We start from the raw sequence: 17,672 nt of genomic DNA, 5'->3' as shown, positions 1-17,672 counted from the left end.
CCTGTGGTGTCCCCAAGAACGGGGAACAACCAGTGCCAGGCAGCCACAGCTGTCCTCATGCCTGCGATGGTGGCTGTGGCCGGGGAGAGCTGCCAAGGTGTCCCTGCACCCCCTGGGCACCTGGCAGCACCTCTCTTCCCCTTCTGGCTCCATCCCAGAGTATCTCAGCAGGACAATGGAGCAACCTGGGGAAAGATTCCCCCCAGAGCCCCGAATTCTCCTGCCAAGGAGCCCCCAGGGTGGCTTGGGATGTCCTCGCACGGTGCTCCTGCTTCCCTGGAGATGGATTCAGTGGGTTTCAGGGAAAGATGCCAGTGTGGGCAGGGGCACAGGGAGAACAGTTCCTGCATGAGATCCACCAGATCCCAGCCTGCCCAAACCCTGATCTCCCTTTCCCTTGGTGAATCCCTTCCCTGGAGCCCTGACCCCACACAGGTCCCTCGGCCTCCTCATCTCCTGGCAAACGCGCAGCAGAAACCCTCCCTGGATGCAGCTGGAGCAGCGTGAGGGATCACAGCCCTGTGCTGAACCTGAGGGACTGGCGGGGAGCAGAGCAAAGCTCTGCGGGCTGGAGCACCCACGGCAGATTGGTCACAGCAGGTCACAGCTGCAGCTGTGCCTGTCCCCAGCCAGGCTGAGGTGCCCGGGATGCTGCCATCCCATCCCAGCCCTGCCTGGCCTTCCAACCTGGAATGGCACAGCTGCCAGGAGCAGTCTCTCCTCAGCATCTCCTTGGCAAGGTGGATTTTCCAGCCACTCCATCCTGCTTGTCCTCTCCCGGCACTGTGGAGCAACCCCCGCCCCCAGCTCTGCTTTTGTGGGTGTCATTCCTTCCCTGCAGGAGGCAGCAGCAGGGATTATCCCTAGGGATTGCCTCAGAGGCCACGCTCGTGTCTCTGACAGCCACCAAGACATCTGGGCAGCTTCATGGCCACCAGCAGATCAAAGAGCTTCCTGTCAGGAAGCTGAGCCCGTCCTCAGCCACCAGAGCTCCTTCCTTCCCTGACCTCAAACCCCTGGATCTCCAGGATTTGGCCATGGATCCGGGAGGCTCCGGAGCCATCTGATCTGCATTGCCGAGCCACCTCCTCCCCGGGCCCTGCTCAGCTTAACCTCTGCCCCAGCATTTGCAGAGAAGTGCACAAAGCTTGGTCTCACAGGGAGCCCGGGGACTCCTGGTCCCTGCAGAGGAATCAGGATTTCACAGTGTTCCCCTTCCCGTGCCGGGATGGACCGGCTGCGGCTGCTCCAAGCTGGGGACATGGAAAGGGAAGGTGCAGCAGGAATCTGGCACGGTGGGGACAGCAGGTGGGGCTGGGACAGAGGGAAGGAGCATTTCTGATGGAACAGAATCATCTGCTGAGGTGCTGAACCAAGGATTTTGGTTGGGATGCAGGAGGGGAAGGCGCTTCCCTCGGGATGGGAGGCAGGGAGCAATCCAAGGCAATCCTGGCACAAACCCATTGCACTGGGGATGATGGAGGAGAATCCTGGGGAGGAAAAGGTCCCAGCCTCTTCCCTCAGCCATGCAGGGAACTCCTGGGGATGCCTCCAAGATGCCACAAATATCCATCCCACTTCTGTGTGGTCCTTTTGAACAGGGCAAAAAGGACAGAGAGAGAAGAAAGCCTTGGACGTGGAAAGTCAAGACAAAGGTGAGGAAGTGGCCACGTCCATGCCAAGCAGAGCTGAGGAGAGGGCACAGCCTGAGGCTAGGAGACAACAGCTGGAGTCATCCCAAAAGATGGATTGGAGAGAAATACCCTATTTGAGAAATTACTGCTGAAGCGTAAGAAAGGGAACAGGCTCATGGGAAAGACAGGGATCGATGGAAACACGGAGAGAAGACAAGGGGCAGTGCTGTTGGACACATTCAGTGGTGCTCCTAATGCTGAATTTGGGGTTTTTTTGGCTCACTCTCCTTGCAGCAGGGCTGGCTTGTTTCCAGAACCCCTGCAGGAATTGCCATGGCCTTGAGGAGCGTGCAGAGCCCCATCCTTGGCCAGAGGCAGCGGCACTTCCTCAGCATTTGGCCAAAATCCACCCTGGGAGGAGAGCTGAGAGTCTGCAGGGCAGCTCCTGGTGGCCCCATAATGCCAAAATCCCCCAAATCAGGGCTGGGCTGGGTTTGCACTGGCAGCAAAGCAGGAGGGGGGTGAGCAGGACCCTGCCCCTCCACATTCCCTGCTGGGAACAGGGATGAGGCAGCAGCATTCCAGCAGTTCAGCTGGGCTGGGGAGCTCTGAGGCAGCTCCTGTTTGCAGAGCTCTCTGAGGATCAGAGGCATTGCAGGAACAGAGACTCCTTCCATGCTTTTCCCTTCCTCTGCCAAAGAGATTTTGGGGATTTTGCTGGGGAGGGGAGGAGAGATCTCCAGCTCTGGCTCATCCCTCTGGGATCCAGGCACTGTGGGGATCCAGGACTGCTCCCTCTTGCTGACAAGATCTTTCTTCTCCATGGCTGGGAAGGGAACAACCAAGCCATGGCTTGCTGTCCCAAACAGGAATTTCCTGGACCTGGAATCCTTTCCTGCTGATGGAGAGATGGTGGAACCCCACAGTGAAGCCCAGCCACTGGATAAAGGGGATGTGCAGCATCCATTCCACTGAAATCCAGCTTTATAACAAGTAAACATTCCCAAGGAGCTCCCCCAGGAGTAGCTGGAGTTTGCACAGCACAGGAGGGAGCCCAAAGGGAGGATGTGGGGCTGCTCAGGTACATGGGGCTTCCTCTGGCTTGAGGTGGGATCATGCACTTGGACATAAACCTAGTCCATGATGTTGGAAGGAGATAAAAATAAGGAATTTTTGGTTGGAATGGCTGCATTTCTTTCCTCCCTGTGCCCATACCCAGGATTTGGCATGTTGTAGTCACTGAGCCCTCTGGCCCCACTCCAGGAACACCATTAAGGAGAAGCTTTACAGCTGCTCCCAGGCTTCTCCCAAAGCCACAGGGCTGGTTCCGTGTCCTGCAGGATGAGCCCTTTGGCAAACACATGGATAAAGCCCAGGGAGGCTTGCACAGACCTGCCCTCCTCCAGCTCCTCACATGGAGACATCCAGGCAGGAATTTGGGATGTTGTGAAGCACTTTGAGGGCAGTGGACACACTTGTGTCATTAGCACCACCTGACCTCAGCATGAGACAAATGTTTGGAAAAAATTCCTTCTCCATCCCCAAGACTGAGGTAAAGCCCAAGCACACCCACCATGCTGGCTCAATATTCCCAGGTTAGATCAAACCAGCAGCAGCAGGGATGCAGCTTCCCAGCTTTGCCTGGAAAACGGGAGCAGGAGGCTCCAAAGGGCAGGAGCTCTGTCCCCTCCTTGAGGCACAGCCAGACCCTCCTGGTGCAGTGGCTGTGCTGGGCACCAGCAGCATTCCCCAGCTCCCCAAAATCCCAGGGAGGAGGGGGAACTGGTCTGAAGTGCCCCTCCACTCTTCCAAGCCAAAGCAATTAGGTTTTACAAATTGCTGATTTATCTCACAAAGGATCCTTCCTGGTGTGCTCAGCCCCCTCTTATCTCTGGCCTCTGCAGCATATTAATTAAAGATGTCCAATGGCAATAATTAGGCCGGGCTCTTGAATTCCAACCAGAGGAGGGAGTTTTACAGATATCCTCTTCCAGCTGCTCAATATCACAGAGCCCAGGAGGATTCACACACAAATCATCCCAGGAACACCCATCCCAAAGGGAAGAAGTCTGGGAGAGAAGGGAGGGCTGGAGGGTGCTCATCCAGCCTCAGCTCTGAGGTGTGACAGTGGGGACATCCTCGCTGGCCATCCCAGGGAATTGCTGGGGAAAAATGTGCCCCCAAATGTTCTGCCTGACTCTGTGGGGACTACTGAGCACAGCAGCACAGGATCCCAGAATGCTTTGGGTGGGAAGGGAACTTAAAAATCCATGCTGTTCCCACTCCCTGCATGGCAGGGACAGCTCCCACTATCCCAGATTGTTCCAAACTCCATCCAGCCTGGCCTTGGGCACTGCCAGGGATGCAGGGGCAGCCACGGCTGCTGTGGGCACCTGTGCCAGGGCCTGCCCACCCTCCCAGGGAACAATTCCTTCCCAATATCCCATCCATCCCTGCCCTCTGGCAGTGGGAGCCATTCCCTGTGTCCTGTCCCTCCATGCCTTGTCCCCAGTCCCTCTGCAGCTCTTCTGGAGCCCCTTCAGGCCCTGCCAGGGGCTCTGAGCTCTCCCTGGATCCTTCTCCTCTCCAGGTGAGCACCCCCAGCTCTCCCAGCCTGGCTCCAGCCCTGGGAGCAGCTCTGTGCTCCCCTCTGGAATTGCCCCAGCAGCTCTACATCTTCTCACACTGGGAAGCCCGAAGCAGGAAAAGCACTTCAGGCGGGGTTTCAGGGGGGGGACAATCCCCTTTCACAACCCCCTGGTCACTGCATGGACATGGGGACACATTTTCTGCCAGAGCCCCCCTCCTGCACTGTCCCTCCTGGCAGCAGCACACCGCGCCCAGCTGGGTGACTTCCCTGCCCTGCCCCGTGCCCAGCTGCTGCTCTCACCCCCCAAACCCTGCCCTGAACCCCCCACAGGCACGGCATGGATGGCTGGGAGCTGCCACCCACACTCCCCACCTTGGGACGTGGGCATCAGTGACACTGCCTGCGTCCAGCACCACGGGCATCGGGAACCCGCAGCCAACGATCCCCCTCCAGCCCTGCCAAGGCTTCCCACCACCAAGCCACGCTCAAAACACAGTCAGATGCTTCTGCTGTGGCTGCTAATTTGCCAAAAATACACTCTGGTAACTGCTTACACAGGGGAAGGAATAAAGTATGGATTTTTGAGTATGCAAATCTAATCTGCAGGCAGGAGCACGTGACGGGCGTTAGTCATAGTGCTAATGCTGGGTGCATCCAGACAGGGTGGGCACAGCCAGGCCTGGGCAGCCAGGGAGGCACACAGGGCAAGGAGGAGAGGATGAGGAGGATGAGAGCTGCCAGGGGCTGCTGCGCTCCCGCCTGGGTGCAGAATGAAATCTGCTTTGGGGGCCAATAAATAGGGAAGAATTACAGCTCGTGTCAGCGTGGTCAGCTTGTACTTGGACGGGCAGGGAGCCTCGTCTAAAGGAATCAAGCAGAGGAGGTGCTGGGTTTGGCTGAGGCTTGGAAGGAGATGGCTTTGGAAGGGGTAGGGATGGGAGCAGGGATGGGTTTGGAACAGCCAGAAGCTCTGCAGAAGCAGGAGGCTGCAGGGAGGAGATGCATTTCTACAGCCTCACGCCTCATCCTCCTCCTGCTGCTGCTCCTCCTTCTCCTCCTCCTCCTCCTCTGGATGCAAATAACAACAAAAGTATTTCTGGCTGAAATCCCATGGAACGGGGATTGCTGATTGCTTCTCCTTGGGGAAAATCACTGGGAAATCTCAGGTGGCAAGAATGTTCCTCAGGGGGGTATGAGCCCCATCCCAAACGTGGGGACACATTTTTGTCCTCATTGCCTGTCCCAAGGATACTCTGCAAGCAGCAGGTGAAGGCTCCTCCCTCACTGGAAACGTTAAAAAAAAAAATCTTGTGTGGAAATTAATGTTTTCCAAGGCTTTTCAGCTATTTGCTTCAAGGGGAAATTCTGTTCCTCTGCTCCTCAGGAAGAGCCAAGCCTGTCCTGAGCATCCCCTCCCTGTTCTCATTGCTGCTGCATCTCCTGCTTCCCCAGACCTGTTGGGAAGTGCCTTTTCCAGCCAGAATTCAAGGAAAGGCTTCAAAACCCCACAGTAAAGACAATAAAATCCTGGCTTCACTGATTCTGACGGGGCTCGTGGTGCCTCTCAGGCCAGTTGTGATTCCTCTCAAAGCGCCAGGTCCTGCAGTCAGGGTAAACACAACTTTTAAAAGGAAACGACCAAAGAAAGACATTTCTTGTTGTCTGTCCTGGGAGTGGGCAGGGCTGGGCTTGTCAGACACAGGGAAAGTCAAGCAGGCATCATCCTCATCATCCCCTGGTGAAATGGGGCCAGGGTTTTCCCAGGGCAGCTGAATCCCTGCAGATTCAGCTGGGCTCAAAAGCAGGATGAGGTTTTATGCCCAGGGATGCAAACCACTTCAGGAGATTGCTCAGCACCTTTGTGTGAGCAAGGCCAGTGTGCCCCTCTCAGAGTGAAATCAGGCTAATGCTGATTCCCTTCATCCCTAATCCTGCCCAAACTCTGGCATCTCTCCTGTTGCCCAGCAGAGATCCAGGAGCACGGGCTGATTCCCAGCCTGAGGGCACTGCTGGGTTTGGGGGCTGCATCCCCCCGAGGCGTGGGAGGTGCTCAGAGGGGTGGGATGAGGCTGAGATCCCCCTGGATCAGGGCTAGGAGGCTGCTCCAGGAGGGATGAGGCCAGAGCGGGGTTTGTTTATTCCCTGTTTATAATAATAATACAAATAAATAATGGAATTAAAGAGAGGTTTGGGTTGGAAGGGGCCTTAAAGCTCATCCCATCCCACCCCTGCCATGGGCAGGGACACCTTCCACTAGCCCAGATTGCTCCAAACCCCTCCAGCCTGGCCTTGGACACTTCCAGACCCTTATCCATGCCAGGGAAACACCTTGCAGGCCCCAAGTGATGCCCTGAGCAGGAAATAATACCTTTGTAGTGATCATCTTCTTGTGGAAATCAGCAAAATGAGGGGCCTTGCTCTGGCTGTTCACTCATTCATGAAAATTCATGATGCTCTGCTGTGTGCTGGGAGTGAGTGGAACCTCTTCAGGGAATAATGTTGGGAAAGCAGTGGCTGTTCTTAGGGAATGCTCATGCATCCAATGCAATTTTTAAGGATTTTTGATGCAAAAGCCAGAATCTGTCTTTGAAAAGCCAATATCAAGCCTCAAAATATAAACACTTGCCTTTCAAGTTTTTTTTTGGTTTTTTTTTGTTTTTTTCCTGCAAGCTCTCAATTTTATTTTTGTTAAAAATAATTTAACTGTGAGTTAAACAGCTGAGTCCAGGGGCAAAGACCATCAGGACTCTCCTGCAACTCCTGCAAACTCCTGCAAAATGCCAAAACCAGACCCAAAGAGACAAAAAATCTCACAAGGCGGATGCTAAACCCCGGAGTTCACCCCTAAGAGACCATCCCCAAGCTCCCCCTGCCCAGCTCCTCCATCTCCAAGTCATGCCTGCTTTAATACAGCTCATTCATCTACGTCAGCGTTACCTGACTCAAAGCATTCAAAATTCATCAGGTTCATTTTAAAATCGAGGCATTTTTAAACAGAAGGCATTTTTAGCTCTTGTCTGCTGCTTCCCAAGCCTGGAAGAATGACTTTTCTGCAATAGCCTGGGTGGAAACCTTGCTTCCAAACCGAAGCTGAAAATCTTGCAAAATCACATGATTCCACAAGCTGGAGCTTCTAAAGGGGAAAAAAAAAATGTTCAGCTCCAGGAGCAGATGTCACCCAACCACGAGGAGCCCCATGGGATATCAAATCACATGCAAATATCCTGAGATTTGCATTCAAAGCCATGAGAACCCACCCCAGTGCAATGGCACGAGCGCTGTGCTCCAGGGCTGAAGTCAGCCTCTGCTGTGGGTCAGGGAGAGGGGCCTGATGGGCTCCCCAAGGCCGGGCTCCTGCACAGTTCCCTGGAGAATCTCAGCCTGGATAAAAGACTCGGGAAGATGGAGTGGGGGTCTGAGGCCTGTCTGGCAATTTCTGTCTCATGTTCTTTTCTCCGAGGTCAAAAATCCTTCTTCCTCTGTCCTGAGCTGTACCTGGAACTAAGCAGCATGTTCCAGTGAGAGAAGTAATTACCATGAGTTCATAGCATTCATTTTTAATGAGGCTGGTCAGAATCTTCATTTAGTATTTTGATTCATTTTTCTGTGCTCGGCAGCTCCTGACATCCCCGGTTCTGCTCTCCTGGAACCCCTGCAAGCAGCTTCTAGACCCAGCCCAGACACTGAGATGCTCCATCACCAAAATCTTGACTTTTTAAATCGATTCTCAGGTTCTGGGGGGCTGTTGGGAGCAGCTCTGGCTGTGGCTGGCTGCTGCAGGAACGGGAGGATCGAGGATCAGGGCGCTCTTGTATTTGCTTGTTTCCGCCCACTGTTTGAAGTGCATCAACAATTCCTTCCCGGCAGCAAAACAAGGGAAGAGCTGGTACTTTTAAGGTAATTCTGACATCCCCGCTATGAATAGATCCTGAGGGAAATTTGCCCTCTCTCCTGGGTTCCCTGTGCAGGAGCTCAAGGGGAGGCCGGGCTGGGGAGAGGCACCAGGCTGCTGCCGTTGTGGAATCTGGGAATGGTTTGGGGTGGAAGGGACCTTAAAGGTGTCCCATTCCAACCCTCCTGGCTGGTGGTGGCTCATCCCAAAGCACTGCTCTGCTCAGGTGAGGGGATGCAGCCCCCTCCAAGGCAGGCAGGTCCCACCCAGCATTCCTGCTCCATCCCCCTGGAGCAGCCCTTTGTGCTGGCTTTTGGGAAATATTCCGTGCTTTTCCCCTCCTCAACCACTCCCCAGCCATTTGGTGGGTAGCTCCTGGTGCACCTGCCAAGAGAGGTGTCGCCAGTGCCACTGCAGGGGTGGGAAAGTGGGACATGGAGCAGGACAGGCTGGCAGGGCCCCACCCCGGCCGCTCCCCGCGCTCCGCTTCCCTCTCCCCGTGGCAGGAATATTTCCCAGCCCGGGCCAAGAAAACCCACTTGCCTACTCAGCCAGTGCTAACAATGCAAACACTAATTATATTTCCCTCACCTATCGAAGGATGATTCATTTTAGGTGAGTGGGCACGGAGATTACACAAGATGAACACCACCGTGCGACCGCCCGGCCCTTTCGGGGTAGCCCTCCCGAGAAACGAGGATTTAGGGAGCTGGGGACACTCAGGATGGGGACAGGACTGGCAGTAGGGTGAGGCTGGTTCACAGCAGGCACCTCCAGCCCGTTCCCTCAGGGATGCTGGGCAGTGGGTGCCCAGGATGGGGCTGGTCCCATCCCAGAGCCCCTGTCTGCTTCAGGACCCAGCTGCTCAGCTGGGAAGAAGTGGGAGGAGGAGGAAAACAGCATGGAAAGGGCAAAACCAGACTGGGGGCTTCCTTCAGCCACCCCGCCTCACCCACTGCCACAGCCACGATGGTTTCAGCAGCTCAATCCAAACCCAAGGCAGAGGATTCCCATGGGAAGTCTGGAGCTACAACTCCAGCTGTCCCCGGGGTGAAACCACTGAGATCCCCAAAGCATCCCAGGCAGGAAGCAGCTGTGATGTCTCCTGATCTCCAGACCCGATCATCTCCGGCCCTCTGCCCCAGGTCCCCCCAGCCCCAGTGCCAGCACCCCCAGCCCCACGCAGGTGCTGATCCAGGTGGATGCAGCCCCTTTCCCCTGGAGCAAGGGAGCAATTCCTGCTCCCACTCCGGAGCTGGGCTGCATCAGACAAGGGCTTCAACTCCAGCCCCCGACCCAAGCAATCCTTGGGAGCCCGCTTTATGTAACACCAGGTGCTCTGGAGGGGGCAGCAGGATTTTTGGCAGGAAGACGAGGCTGTATCAGCAGGGCTGGGGGTGTCGGAGTGCGTGAGGCCACGGGGACAGCGGGACGGCGCCCAGGCCGTGCCAGGGACGCTCGGCGACGCGTGGGCTCCTGGCAGAGCAGCGCGGCTCCCCGGGCTGCTCCGGGCTCTGCGTGGATGGACACGAATCCCCCGGGCTCGGGGGGGAGCAGGATTTGCTCTCCCCGGGGGTGGGACGGGCGTGGGGCGCGCGGCGTGCGCGGCGTGGGAGGCGTGAGCTGGGCGAGCTGCGCGTGGGGGCAGCGCTGCCTGCGGGGCTGGCGGGAGCCCCCCGGCCACCGTGTGCCACCGTGTGCCACCGTGTGCCACCCAACACGCCCAAGAGTCCAGCAGTCACACCAACACCCCTCCCAGCACGGTGCTGGGGCAGGAGGAGCGTGCCCTTCCCCGCTGCTGTGCAAAGGAACGGGGAAACGGGAGCAAATCCCTGGATTCTGGGGCTCCCCCAGCCTCGCTGCGCATTTAGGGCCCCATCCCCAAGCCAGGGCTGGGGAGCTAAAAAAAAAGAAAAGATGTGCAAGGGATGAATATTTATCTGTGGGTGGCAAGTGACAGATGCTGGGGCGAGGATTCTTGGGTACTTCAGTTTGCTGGAGGTAATAACTGGAATAGATTAATGAGAAACATCCTTCCCTGTAGTTGCCTCCCCAGTGCCACCGCTCCCGCACACAGCGGCCTCTGGGACCCAAACGCACAAAGTTCGGCGAGGCTCGGTGTCCAGAAAGGCTGGAGATGCCCAGCTTTGGTGGTTTCCACCCAGAATGGAGCCAGGCAACTGGGAAAGGGACGTGGCCTCTGGCTGCTGGGAGCCGAGTTGGTGAAAGTGGCATCGGAGGCGGCTGTGGCCCAGCTGAGGTGGGGGAAGCTGCTGTGGAGGAGCATCCACAGTTACCAGCACTCTGCATTTCCCCAGCACGGCATTCCTTCCTCCTCGGAAGGTTTGCAGAGTCCCAGGGGGAGCATTTTGCCACAGACCCTGCCCTTTCCCAGCGCCGCTCCTCTTCCCTCCTCCCAAAATCGCAAACACGCGACGACGACGTCGCTTTTGGGTCCCTGGGCACGGGGAAGCTGGGCTGGCCTGACAAGATGGAAGGAAAAGCTCTTTGCTTCTGGTAGCTTCTCAGAAAACGCTGAAACTGCTGCTAGCCACCCCAGGGTGGGGACGCTGCCCAGGTTTCCCTAAAAAACGCTGCGCTGCAGAGGATGGGGAGCGTGCCGGGGAGGGGGCACGTGCGTGGCCGGGGACAGGGCCGGCCCCGCAACACCCAGCCCTCAGAGACCTGTAGTTAGTCCAGACTTGTGTCTGTCCTCCCTCAAACCTCCCAGGCAGGGGCTGGGTGCCAGGAGGAGACAGCACCCACGTTGGGAGCAAGCAGAAACCCCCCCCACAGCCCCTCCTGAGCGCCTTGGATGTGGGAGACGGCGACGATTCCCTGCCCAAGCTTTATTTTTGACTGAAGGACTGCTGGGATTTATCCATGGCTTCCAAACACACACCCGGCACATCCCAGCTCAGTCCCCAGCATCCTTCCAGGCAGCTGAAACAAAAGGTTGCAGCTCTCTTTTTCTCTCTGGGAGAAAACAACCGGCACCAAACCATCATTAAAAATCCCGAGGTGGTTCCGCCTCTCCCTGAGGGAGCACAAAAAAAGCAGCTGCAGGTGAGGTTTAACCTCCCCTCCCTGTGCAACCACAAACTGGGCTTTTCCAGAGCAAGGTCTTGCAGCACCTTTCGGGAAGGCTGCGATGGAGCTCCCGACGCTGCAATTTCCTCACCGGAGCCGTATGGAAAACCATAACATCCTAAAAATAACTCCAGAGCCTGCTTTAGGAGGCCACCATTCCCGGGAAAACCAGGGGCCAGCGGAGCCCAGTGCCCCTGGCTGCTGGCAGGTAGGCCTGCCTCGGATTATGGTGGCAATTCCCATTGTGGAAGTAGCCCCAGCCCAGGAGAGAGGATGATACAGCCACTTACAGCACGGCGCCAGCTGTTTCTCCCCAGTTCAGCCCTAAAGCTTGTTAGCCCAGCAATTTTTTTTGGGTTTGATCGCTCCAATTGGGTTTTCTTGTTTTTCCTCTAATCCCAGTTTCCCCTCAGCATCTCGTTAAGCCGTGTTGACGGCAGAGAAGAGCTCTGGTGATCCCTCTGAGCCCCTACGCTAAGCATTAAGCCGTAAACTAGGAATGTAAGACTCTTGTCTGAATTAAAGTCTTTTCCCTGGCGTGGTTGAGCGTGGGGCTGCCTTTGGAGGGGCTGGAGGAGGAGCAGAGCCCCCCTCCCCTGGCTGGGAGCTCTGGCAGCCCTGGAGCTGCCCCATCCACCCCGGATCCCCCCACACACGCACTCGCCTCCATCCTGCCCCGCGATGTTCCCATGCAAATCCTACAGGTTCCAGTGGTGCAGTCAGAAGTGCCAATCCCATGTGCAACTTGGGTTGTGTCCCCAAGGCCTGGCCCACCCCGTGCTCCGAGCCCTCTGGGCCAGAGCTGGGCGTCCCCCCACCAGCACAGCCCCTTCCCCATCCCAAAAACCTGCTTGAGGAGAGGAAGGAGGGAGGGCCCAGCGCCCAGAGACCCCATGGAACATATGGGGCTACCTGTGGCAAAGAGCTGGGCTGGTGCCACGCCGGGCCGGTTCCTGCTCTCCCGCAGGGTGGGAGCATCCCTTGATCCAAGGCAGCAGGTTGCAAACTCCCAGAGTCCAACCCAAACCCCGCTGGGAGGATCTCCCCACCACCCTCCACCCCACCTGCCCCAGCCAGGAAGGGATCAATGCATCACCTACCTCCATCCGAGTAGGTCTCTGTCCCGTAGCCATCCTGTAATCCGTTGCTCCAGGTGCCTTCGTACTTGGCCCCGTTTCCAGTGCATTCCCGGACCCCGTACCGTCCCTTAAATCCGTGGGTCCACTCTCCTTTGTACACCCACTTCCCTTTGCTCTCCATGCCAATGCCATGGCGCTTGCCCTGCGCCCAGGTGCCCTGGTAAGTGTTGCCACTGGGCCAAGTGTAGACCCCCAGCACCTCAAAGCCGTGACTCCAGGAGCCCGAATATTCACCTTGACCCTTCGGGCCGGTACAGATTCCATGGCCATGAGCCTTTCCGTCCTCCCAGCCTCCACAGTACGACCCTCCATCGTCAAAATTAAACCTTCCCCCACTGGACATGCATGTAATTCGGTTTGCAAATCTCCCAAAAGGTGAAAAAAAAAAAAAAAAAGAAAAGGAAAAAAAAAAAAAAAAGAATAGGAAGAAATGCAGGAAATAAAATGCGAAGGATGACTTGGGGAAAAGGAAATAAATAAAAATTTTTAAAAAAATTAAATCAAATTGAACTCAATTGAAATCATGCACCAGATCCAGGGAGCTGCTTAAGCCAGTTTCTTGTGATTATTCATTCTCTGGGAGTATGTTGAGGATCAGTTCTCTCTTCCCCTGCTGTGGAAACAGGATCATTAAAAAAAAAAAAAAATAGCAGCAAGAACAGCAGCAGCTATTGGATTTTGGTGCAAACGACTCCACCTAAAAACCATCCAAGGCAGGGAACGGGGGTGGGGGAAAAGGAGAAAAAAAAAAAAAAAAAAAAAAAAAAAGAGGCCAAATGCCAAGAGAAGGGAAAGAGGGATTAAAAAAAAAAAAAAAAAAAAAAAGGCAAAAAGCGAGCGCTGGGCAGCCCCGGGGGGAGGATGCTCAGAGCCCCCGCGGAGCCCCCCGCCGCCGGCCGGGCTGGCTGGGGCGCAGGGCCGGGGGCAGCGGCGGGCGCGGCGGCATCGCGGGGCTCGGCAGCAGCAGCGGCAGCAGCAGCAATGCGGTGCCTCCTCCGCCGCCCTCCCGCACGGCTCCCGGCCGCTCCCGCACCGCGCACGCCCCGCGCCCCCTCCCGCCGCCTCCCCCGCGCCGCAAACCTCAGTGCCTCAGTGTCTCAGTGCCTCAGTGTCTCAGTGTCTCAGTGCCTCAGTGTCTCAGTGCCTCAGTGCCTCAGCGCCGGGGCCCGGCCCAGCCCGCATCCCGGCCCGAGGATGCTCGCGGCGAGCCCGCCTGCCGGCCCCGGGGGGCTGCGGGCTGCTGGGGGGGCGCCCGGGCTCGCCCCGCCGCCTCCCTCCCCTTCCTCGGCGGCTCCCTACGGGGATAAATCCCGCTCGGTAATGAGCAGGATCCTGGGCTTTCTGCTCTGCCTCGGCTCCCGGCGCCGGGCTCGGGGTGGATTTAAAGAGACAGGAACTGCGTCGCCTTCGCCTCGCCGCCCGGCAGCAGGGCCGCAGCCCCCCGCAGCCTCCCGGGATGCTGCCGCGTTTTTATTTATCCCCCCGGCTCTCCCCGGCCCCGCCGCTCGCCCCCGCGGGGCGGAGAGGGGCCGGCATCCCCCGCCGGAGCCGTGGGTCCCCGTGGGCAGGCGGGTGGGAGGACACCGGGAACGGGCCGAACGCCTCCAGCGCCCAGAGCCCGGGCAGAGCCCGCTCCGAGCCGGCCCGGGCACGCCGCGGCCGCAGCACGGGTTATTTATTGACGGAAAGGCCGCGCTGAGCTTCGCTCCGGGCTGGGAGCAGCGCTCGGGATTGGCGGCAGCGCTCCGGGCTGGCTCCCGCTGCCCCCGGGCTGCTGCTCCCTCCCTCCGGCGCAGCGCATCCCATCGGGGTCCTCCCAAGCCATCGGGAGGCCCTCCGCGCTCCGCCCCGCAAGATATCGGGGTTTTTTTCTCCCTGGGTTTTTTCTCCCTGTTTTTTTTTTCTCCCTGGGTTTTTTTCTCTCCTGGAATCCTCCCCAGGCAGCGGCGGCGGCTCGCCTTGTGCCCCTGGAGCAGGAGGGGTCCGGCTCCGCTGGTGCATCCCCCTGGATCGGAACGTGCCGAATCCTTTTTGGCACCGGGCTGCGTGTGCGGGTCCGTGTGCCGGCAAATATCGATATATTTGTGTTAATACACCAGGGGATTCACGCACCAGTGTTAGAGGGGGGAGCTCTGCCGGAGAATAATTTCAAAGATGCTCACAAGTGCTTATAAAGCAAAACATGGGAGATGGAGGAAAAACTCAGCTCTTCCCCAAAATCTCGGGTTTGCATCCTGCCATCGCCACCAGCGTTACTGGAGTGGGGGTTTTGAGGCAGACCCAGCCTGGCCAGGACTCCAAGGAAAGAATAAATAAACAAACAGTGTAAGTGCTGGTGGTGGAAACCCGCGGGATTTAGGCTGTGCATCCCCTCTGGAAGGGCTGCTTGTGCTCGGTACCTGCCTCACTGCCCACCCACCGGCAACTTTCAGGCTGTGTCTTCCCACTCAGTTGTGTTTTTTTTTCCTCTCTCTCTCTCTCTCTCGATGCGTTTTCTTGTCCATCCATGGAAACACATCACCACCCTCCTCTGGAAGAAAACCTTCCCCTCTCTCTCTCTCTCTCAGAGCTGGAGGGAAGAGATGCAACTGGAGTGGGTGGAAATTTTCCCACTGAAGCATTTCTTTCCAGCAGAAAATGTCTTTTCAAACTACACCGAGTCCTTTGTGAATGCAAGGACTGTGCTCATTATACACTGGGGGGCTTTATTGTTTCCTTCCCTAAAAATCCCACACTCCAGGTGCTGCATTTTTGGCAACTGCAAGCCTTTTTTTTTTTTTTTTTTTTCCTCACAGAGGGAGAATTTGGGTGGGAACCCCCCAAAGTTTCCAAGAAAAACACCAGAACTGAAGTTGCTTAAACACATATAAAAATTTTGGCAGGGAACAAAAGAAATTCCAGTCCCCTTCTGTTGCTTTCTCAGTAGTTTTAGACAGTTATAGTCGTTTTACATGTTAATTAGCCAATTAATTATTGTCCAGCTGTTCTTTTGGGGGGGGGTTTGGTGGGATGGAGGGATCTGGGGCAGGCACCAAGGTGTGACACCCCTCAGACCAACGTGGGATGCTGCTCCTCATAAAGCAGGTGCTTAAAATAACAGCAAGTTTAATGGCACCTGGTGAGAAAGAAACTCCCAACAGTCTGCTGAAGGGAGAGAGGAGAATGGGATCTACCGTTAGGATGGTGTGTGGCTCTAAAATGAGGGCTATTTTGGGAACAGCACCTTTGTAGCTGAGGAATGGGCAGGTTCCACTCTAAAAATGCATCTAAAAATCTTCTGGTCTTGAGCTGGTTTAGGTTTCCTGGGGTGTTCCCTGCCTGACACGGCTGGAGCAGAGGGTTTGGTCAGAAAGGGACATTCTGGTCATTAAAGGGTTCGAGGTGAGCTCCACGAGGCTCCAAAAATTTCCAAAAGCCACGTTGGAAGGCAAATAAAACAGATTGGAGGCGTCCAAGGCCAGGTTGGATGGGGCTTGGAGCAAGCTGGGATGGGGGAAGGTGTGTCTAAGGGGTGGAATGAGCCGAGCTGTAAAATCCCTTCCAACCCAAAGCATTCCATGATTCCCTGATTGTGGGAATGCCAGGTGAAGGGGCTGGAGGAACCCTTACAGGTGCCAGGGTGACCGTGGTGTGGTTGCCAACCCTGGCACTGCTGGCCCTGAGCTCATCCCCAAATAAACCTACTTTTCCCAGACTTTCTCCAAAGGTCAGGGTTTAGTTTAAAATAAAAACTCCTGCCCCAGTGAGCAGCCTTGGGAGTCCTCTCCAGACCAGTTCATATTTCCTCAGGGCTGCTGATGTGCAGGAGGCTGAGGGAGAGGAAACTCCAGATTGGATTTCACAGCAGCCCTGAATGCCAGCGGGCTTTTCCCTCCTGCCATGCCAGGTCGGAGCTGGGCTGCAGGAATTCTCCAGGAGATGGGACTAATTGCAGGGACTTCTCCACCACAGGATACAGATGGTGTTAGACAGGGCTGACAGGTTTTTTTCTTTAAATACCTGGGGTAGGTGTGGATGAGGGGATGAGTGAGGTGAACTTTGGGATTAAAAAAAAAAAAAAGATGAAAAAATACAATAAAAGGCAAATCAGCTTCTAAGAAATCACTGAGTGTGGATGGGGAAAAAAAAAAAAAGGATTGGGCAGTGGGAGCAGTGAGTGTTTTCTATCCATGGTGGAAATGCAGAGCTCCAAAGGGAGCAGCTCCTGGGGGTATCCTTGCCAGCCAAGCTGGGGGCACCAGGCTGGTGATGGAAAGAGGAATGATGCAGCCAGCCCACACTAAAAAAAAAAAAAATTACAATTGGGAAATGACAGGATGCAAAGAAAAACAACTGCAGCAAAAGAGTGGAACGAGGTGTAATTGCTGAATAGAATCCTGGAATCCCAGGATCCCAGACTGGTTTGGGTTGGAAGGGACCTTAAAGCCCATCCAGTTGCACCTCCTGCCATGGCAGGGACACCTTCCACTGTCCCAGGGTGCTCCAATCCCCCTCCAACCTGGCCTTGGGCACTGCCAGGGATCCAGGGGCAGCCACAGCTGCTGTGGGCACCCTGTGCCAGGCCTCACCTTCTTAGTATCCCATCCTAATTAGGAACTCCTTCCCAAATCCCATCTAACCCTCCCCTCTTTCAGTCTGAAGCCGTCCCTCCCCTGTCCTGTCACTCCCTGCTCCTGTATAAACTGCTTCTCCATCACCTCTGGGATCACTGAGCCCATTAAATAAATCCACACCTTATCCCAGCTCCCAGTGCCTCAGGGTGCCAGGGAATTTTCCTGCCTGGAATGCTGCAGCCCTGTGTTCTAACCACCCTCTCCATCTGATTTCCACTCGTGCTCCGAGGTCCTGACCTGCCAGTCCTGACTGGCATCCCACTGGGATTGCCTGGGAGCAGCTCTGAGTCATTAACAACAAGGAAATAAATGATCCACAGAGTTTCTGGATCAATATCCTGGGAAATAAAGCACGAGGCAAGAAGGGTCTGCAGCAGGGACTCGACACATTCTGCTTCTCTAAGCAGCCACATCCATAACATCTAATAAAAACCTCGGGATCCCTGGGGAATTCTGGCTGATGCTGGAGGTCCTGAGCTGCCAGTATTAAAATATCCTTAGAACTTTGGGGGAAGGGGGAAAGATAATATCCTAATGGAAAAAAAAAGATGGTCTCCAGCATGAGGGAATTCCACATTTATCCTCACTCCAGCAGGTGAGGGTGGATTTCTCCCTGTGCCAGGCACGGGGCCTTCGTGGCTTGATTCTATTTGTTATGTGCAAATGAAGTAAAGCTTAAAGCAGTAGTGTATAAAAATCTAAATATTTGCTTGC

At 55.9% G+C, this 17,672-nt stretch overlaps 1 protein-coding gene across 1 annotated transcript in view; it reads right to left on the bottom strand.

Moving 5' to 3' along the window:
* Positions 1-13,080, bottom strand: part of JPH3 (junctophilin 3) — a 49,841-nt gene extending 36,761 nt beyond the window's left edge. Inside the window, exon 1 of the mRNA XM_038148399.1 lies at positions 12,307-13,080. Within this exon, the coding sequence (XP_038004327.1) occupies positions 12,307-12,688 (382 nt within the window). The 5' untranslated portion in view covers positions 12,689-13,080. The remainder of the gene's footprint in view (positions 1-12,306) is intronic.
* Positions 13,081-17,672: the final 4,592 nt, after the last annotated feature.

The sequence above is a fragment of the Motacilla alba genome, chromosome 11 (genome assembly GCF_015832195.1).
Source record: "Motacilla alba alba isolate MOTALB_02 chromosome 11, Motacilla_alba_V1.0_pri, whole genome shotgun sequence".
Lineage (NCBI taxonomy): Eukaryota > Metazoa > Chordata > Aves > Passeriformes > Motacillidae > Motacilla > Motacilla alba.
Note: the sequence above shows the minus strand (reverse complement) of the source record. Positions and strands in the feature narration are given on the sequence as shown.